The 6,995-nt window shown below is 39.6% G+C and overlaps 1 protein-coding gene across 1 annotated transcript; it reads right to left on the reverse strand.

Annotated features, from left to right (window-relative positions):
- Positions 1-445: 445 nt before the first annotated feature.
- Positions 446-6,533, reverse strand: LOC107291205 (C-X-C motif chemokine 11). The gene is made up of 4 exons (XM_015820178.1): positions 6,380-6,533; positions 4,252-4,375; positions 3,453-3,522; positions 446-1,447 (listed from the first exon to the last, which is right to left on the reverse strand). Exons 1-4 carry the CDS (start codon positions 6,441-6,443, stop codon positions 1,418-1,420), a joined length of 288 nt encoding a protein of 95 aa, XP_015675664.1. The 5' UTR covers positions 6,444-6,533; the 3' UTR covers positions 446-1,417.
- Between the last annotated feature and the right edge of the window lie 462 nt (positions 6,534-6,995).

Raw genomic sequence — 6,995 nt, forward strand, 5'->3', positions numbered from 1 at the left:
GGTAAAAAAAAGTCAAAATGATGGCCTTGATCACTCAGCTGTGGCTGCCATCTTGAGTTTTTTTTAATCTGCCTCCAGATGCCCCAGCTGTCAGATAATATCATATTCCAACAAAAATACACTGCAATTAAAATACAAATACACATTTAAAATCATGTCAGATGTGAGCCTGAGGCTTTGTATTGGTTGAAAAAATACCCTTAAGCCTCGTCAATTGAATAAGATCAGTTACAAATCTAGCTGCTACGTTTCCACAATGGCAATGGCATTTATTTTGTGAGGGATGTTTGTGTTGTGTAATTCAGCCTGCTTGGCTAATTTATGATTTGAGGTATGTGGGGAAACCAGGATTTGGGGTTATTCAGTAATCAGGTTAAATGTATTTTGAGGACGTACTGTGTGAATAAACGTTGGATAGAGAATAACAGAATGAGACATTGAAATATTGAAGAAATATTATCTTTAATTATAGTAGACTGTATACATAGGTGACCACAAAGTAATCAATGGAAAGTATAGTGTGTTATGGGGTCATAAACTCCATTCTGTGACTTATGTACTTGCACACAAAATTGCAATGTTACTGAAAATGGTGAAGCTTGGACTGCAACATTACAACATACACAGTTCATGCTTAGGAACGGAAGCGTATAATGATATAACAAGGATCAAATACATGCAGTCCTCGACTTACAGCCATTCATTTAGTGACTGTTTGAAGATACAATGGCACGGAAAACAGTGACCCGTCACTGCTTTTCACACTTACAACCGTTGTAGCATCTCCATGGTCATGTGATCAAAATTTGTCAGCTTGGCAACTGACATGTATATATGACAATTGTATATGTCTCCAGGTGATATGATCCCTTTTTGTGACCTTCTGACAAGCAAAGTCAATGGGGAAGCCAGATTCGCTTAGCGACCGTTACTAACTTAACAGCTGCAGTGATTCACTTAGGAACTGTGGCAAGAAAGGTTGTAAAATGGAGCAAAACTCACTTTTAAGGGTCTTGCTTTGCCACAGAAATTTTATGCTCAATTGTGATCATAAGTCGAGGACTATTTGTAATGTTATAACAAGCATAAAATATTCAGGAATGAAGGGTGCCAATATTACATTGCCATAGTTTGTTTAAATGGAAGAATGAAGATCTTCCATGGTCAAAGATGTTAAAATCAAGAGAAAATCACAGACATTTTGCTTCTTTATATGGCTTTTGCACTTGTGTTAGTAAATTCCTACAGGTAATACTTGGAGTTAACTTCTAAACCTCAGCAGCTTGATAAGAATAATACTGTTGGATCGGTGGCTCCCAACTACCGGTAGTTTATGAGTCCTTCTGAAGCTGATTACATGTCTGCAGGAAGAGAAGCATTTGTGAAGCCGCTTCTCCAAAACTCAGCTTGAACTTCATTATTTGGCATTATTTTGCTTCATAATCTCCTGTAAAAGAAGCATAGAAAGTAAGAGACGTGATTAGTTTGCTCAGACTACAAAAGGTTGCCTTGAATGTCTTCTGATCCTTCTGCTCCATGTTCTGACCGATAGCTTCATTTTATAAGAATATAAAATGAATAACAGAGTTGGAAGGGATCTTGGAGGTTGTCTAGTCCAGCTGCCTGTCAAGCAGGAAACCCTATATTATTTTGATAGTCCAATCTCTTTTTAATAACCTCCAATATTGGAGCACTCACAACTTCTGGAGGCAAGTCGTTCCACTGATTAATTGTTCTAACTGTTAGAAAAATTTTGCTTAGTTCTAGGTTGCTTCTATCTTTTACTGGAGGCTAAAGCATATAAGGAAAGGCTGCTGGAATTGGGGATGTCTAGTTTAATGAAGAGAAGGACGAGGGGGGACATGATAGCAGTATTCCAATATCTCAGGGGCTGCCACAAAGAAGAGGGAGTCAAGCTACTCTCCAAAGCACCTGAAGGCAGGACAAGAAGCAATGGATGGAAACTAATCAAGGAGAGAAGCAACCTAGAACTAAGGAGAAACTTCCTGACAGTTAGAACAATTAACCAGTGTAACAACCTGTCTCCAGAAGTGGTGAATGCTCCAACACTGGAAGTTTTTAAGAAGAGACTGGACAGCCATTTGTCTGAAATGGTATAGGGTTTCCTGCCTGAGCAGGGGGTTGGACTAGATGACCTCCAAGGTCCCTTCCAACTTTATTATTATTATTAGTTTCCATCCGTTGCTTCTTGTCCTGCCTTCAAGTGCTTTGGAGAATAGCTTGACTCCCTCTTCTTTGTGGCAACTCCTGAGATATTGGAAGACTGCTATCATGTCACCCCTCGTCCTTCTCTTCATTAAACTAAACATACTCAATTCCTGTAATGGTTCTTCATATATTGATAGCCTAAGAATATAAAATGATGCAGAGTATAAAATAAGGGAATCCTTCAAACAGGGAAAGTCCCATTTAAAACCTAGAGAAAGCAACAACAAAAATGATAACTTTTAAAGGAAAAGAATCTCATTCTTAAGAAAAGGTCTCAAATGATATTTTGAAGACCAAGTCAGTCAGGAATTAATCTGAACTATGTAGAAATGAGCCACTTGTAGTTAGAACTGATTAAATTATCCACTGGACCAGAGGTCTTCAATCGTGGCCTCTTTATGACTTCTGGACTTCAACTCCCAGAATTCCTCAGCCAGTGTGCCTGGCTGAGGAATTCTGGGAATTGAAGTCCACAAGTTATAAAAGGGCCAAATTTGAAGACCCCTGCACTGGACTGTTTAAGCTTCCCTTCTCTTTGCTGGCTTCCTTGTAAAACTGACAAACAAGCCACAGGTACACAGCAGGAAACATCTGTCAATGATTTTCAAAGGTGCTTTTTCAAAAGACAACTGGACTGTTTTTTCTTTGAGGAAAAAGAAGACGTTTTGCTTCTCATCTAAGAAGCTTCATCAGTTCTGGCTACTGTAGATGGTGGAGGGATGGAAGGAATATATTTATTTGGAGTCATCTGGTCTTCATCATCTGATGGAGCTTCTTGGATGAGAAGCAAAACCTCTTTTTCCTCAAGGAAAAATCAAAGTCCAGTTGCCTTTTGAAAAAGCACCTTTGAGAAAAACTCTGACCTGGATGATTGAGAACCTCCATAGACATCTGTCAGTGAGATAGAATTAGTAAGGTTTCGAGGAGCCGCTATGAGTAATTTTGTACTAAATATGAGAAATGTGATTAGCCAAGTGTGAATGCTAACCTTGTGAACGAAGTCACAGAGAGAATGACATGCGGTAAATAACAAAGAACAGGTTTTTTGTATAAATATCTGAGCCAACTTTTACTCAGGATGCTTGATTCCCATGCTTGAGGCTCTCTATTTGCACAGAAATCGACAGTTGGAAAAAGATTTCTTTCCTCAGCCCAGCTTGATTTATTGGTCCTTGAAAAAACACAAACACAGCTAAAGTTCCACCAACATGATCACTTCTTACCTCTTTAATTCTCCTGCCTTGCTCCCCGTTCGGGTTCAGACAGAGTGTTCGTTTGTTTCTGAGGGTCACTCTGCATATATGCAAATTAAAGACAAAGGATTGTTTGATGTTATTAACATTCTTCATTAATTATCAATGCAACTGGGGTGAAGCCGACCCACCTGCTTTCCCACCTCTCCAGATTGTCAGCTGCAAACTCAACATGCCCACAGCAGTTGACCTCAAACAAGGAAGACCTCAGGCATAATTGGGGGAACCATATACAAGATTTCCACATCCCTCTGGGGAGAAACTTTGGAATTTTTAAAAATCCATATTATACATATGGCTACTAGGACAGGTAAATGAACTAAGATCATCTTGTTCTGATCCCGGTTTCAGGATATGATCAACAAGAATCATAAAAATCTAGGACAGAGGTCCCCAACCTTTTGGGCACCAGGGACCATTTACGTGGAGACTTATGATCATTTTTCACACTTAAAATCATTGCAGCCTTTCCATGATCACCTGATCAAAATTCAGAGGCTTGGCAACTGGCCTGTATATATGACAGTTGCAGTGTCCTGGGGTCACGTGCTCATCTTTTGCAACCTTCTGACAAGCAAAGTCAATGGGGAAGCCAGATTCATTTTATGACTGACTGAACAACGTCAGTGATTCACTTAACAACTCTGGCAAGAAAGATTGCAAAGGGGGGGCAAAACATACTTAAGAATTGTCTCATTTAGCAATGAAAGTTTTGGCAATTTAATAGCTTCAACGGGAGAAGGCATCAGGACCCTGCTCAACTACTTACATCAGTTCCCCTTGACTACAGCGGCTGTTTGGCTCGTAGTACTGAGCTGTAGCCATAAGGTTCTTCCTCACAGATTCGTTCCACCTGTTGCACAAACAGCGCTCCCGGCTGAAGGCGGGCATCCCTGCAAGAGATCATATAGAGAAGGTGAGTTCTTCACCCATCATTTGCAATCGTCTAAGGCAGGGATAGACAACCTTGGCTCTTTTATGACTCGTGGACCTCAACTCCCAGAATTCCTGAGCCAACCATGCTGAGGGGAAAGGGAGAGTTTCCAAGCTGAGCCATGCTGGCTCAGGAATTCTGGGAGTTGAAGTCCACCAGTCATAAAAGAGCCAAGGTTGCGTACCCCTGGTCTAAGGCAATGACCCGGCCACTTTAAGATGAGTGCAGTTCAGTTCTGGAAGTTGAAGTCCATCTTCTATCTCAATGTTGCTGAGGTTGAGAAACACTGATCTAATGTATGAGAAAGTTTGCTTGCAAGCCTTCCAGCATACCGATTACAGCTTATCATCATGATATAGTGTAATGGGTATTATCTATCTACCTGTCCGTCCATCCATTTATTTATTTATTAAAAAAATGTTGAAAAGTTTTATACAGAATGAAATCAGTACAAATGTAAAGAAAAAAATCGAAGTAAATAAGAAATAAGAGAGGCAGAAAAAAAGAAGATATAAAGCAGCGACTTTTCATCTTTACAGTTATAATTATATTTATATTTTATCCTGTCTGTCTAAGATGACATTGTGGCTCCCTTCTTTTCATATTCTACCCTTTCTAATTATCAAACCCATAAAACATGAGTCTTTAGCAAAAAGCCCATAGAAGGTTTCCAGCCATTAAAAAAATGTAATTATTGATTTTTCCCTAATCAAACAAGTCCAATTTGCCTACCCCTCTTTCCTTCCTTCCTTCCTTCCTTCCTTCCTTCCTTCCTTCCTTCCTTCCTTCCTTCCTTCCTTCCTTTCCTCAGTGTTTGTGCATTAGACTAAAGTAAAATCAAGCTATATTATGACTTATTCAATAACCTACATAAAAAAAACCTTTTTCCTGTCCCAGCTAAATCTCAGAAACATATACTTTGATTACTGATAATTGTCAAAGCCAGAAACAGACATTTCACAGGACCTAGAGGAGACACAAGCAATTTGAACAAAGGAGCAAGGAGTAGAAGAAACAGGAAAGGGGTCTATTGGGGGACAACCCACTTTTGAAAATCTGGGGTGAACTTGGAAATCACATCATTTAATCTTGCATGAGAGTTACACAGCAAGCCAGAAGAATAAGGATTGGAAGGAAGTTTTCTTTTATCATCTTTGTGTTGAGTCTCCTTTCCTAGTTGTGATATCTTGGCCAACGGCTAATTTACTGGCTAAATTCTTCCCCACCGACTAATTTTCATGACCTTTTTTTTTTTACAAAATACCTGAAATGCTACATAAGAAACACCAGAATCTGTCCTAAAAGGAGAACCTTGAGATTAAGAATCTGTCAAAATAGAGGTAATAGATAAATTGCATAGATTGCATGTATGGTTTTACTCACAAATACATTCCCCTAATGGACTTGTCAACTGTCTTCCCTTAACTAACCTCTTCCAATAAGGCAAATGTTACTTTTCTAATCCAGACTCTTTCAACTCTGTTTTCCCCACTTCAAAGCCAGAAAAATGCATTCTAGGGGACTAGGAGCAGAGAAGGAGAGTCTGAATAACAGAATAACAGAGTTGGAAGGGACTTTGGAGGTCTTCTAGTCCAATGCCCTGCTCAAGCAGGAGACTGGTTCAGGAATTCTGGGTATTGAAGTCCAAAAGTCATAAAAGAGCCAAGGTTGTCTACCCCTGCACCTATACCATTCCGGACAAATGGTTGTCCAGTCTCTTTTTGAAAAACTCCAGTGCTGGAGCACCTTCAACTTCTGAAGGCAAGCCATTTCACTGATTAATTGTTCTCACTGTCAGGAAATTTCTTCACAAGGTTACACCAAGTTACACAAAGAAATTGCACGAAGGACGAAGGAGCAAGAAGTAGAAGAAACAGGAAAGGGGGTCTTGAAAATCTGAGGGTGAGTTTGGAAATGCCTCCCTTCTAGAACCCAAAAAGAACTAAATCATATTTTTTTTTACCTTGCATGAGAGCCACACAACAAGCCAGAAGAACAAGGACGGCGAGGAAAGATTGTCTGAGCATCTCTGCGCTGAGTCTCCTTTCCCGCTTGTGATCCAGACAGAGAAGAGGTGTTCCTGCATTGATGAACAGCTAATTTATTGCCTAGGTTCACCCAGTATTATGCCTGAGGGAATCCCCATCCTACTTAGTTTCACTTCCCATTCATTTAAATTAACAAGGAAATCATTCTCTACGGTAGGTCCCAACTATAGTACACCCACGGTTGTGTACGGTAATTTTCCCGGTAGTGTACTGCCATTTTCCCAGTAGCGTACTGCAATTATCCGTTTCCAAACATTGTGCTTTCATTTTTATTGTGCACTTTCCCTCCACATGTGTAGACATGTCTGTGGAATCCTTAGGCAATTATCTGACAGATCAGCAGCTTTCATATTAATTTAAGTTGCTGATGATCCAAAGTTCAGGATTTTTACATTTTTACATTCAAGCTGGGATGTGGTTTGGATTAGACTGTTCGAATCCAATGGTTTGTGCTTTTTTTATTTCTTTCTTTGTAAGTAATTTTTATTCACTTATAAAATATGAAAGTTGTTGTTGTTGTTAGTTGAGAAG

Source organism: Protobothrops mucrosquamatus, unplaced genomic scaffold (genome assembly GCF_001527695.2).
Source record: "Protobothrops mucrosquamatus isolate PMUCROS unplaced genomic scaffold, P.Mucros_1.0 scaffold_153, whole genome shotgun sequence".
Classification (NCBI taxonomy): Eukaryota; Metazoa; Chordata; class Lepidosauria; order Squamata; family Viperidae; genus Protobothrops; species Protobothrops mucrosquamatus.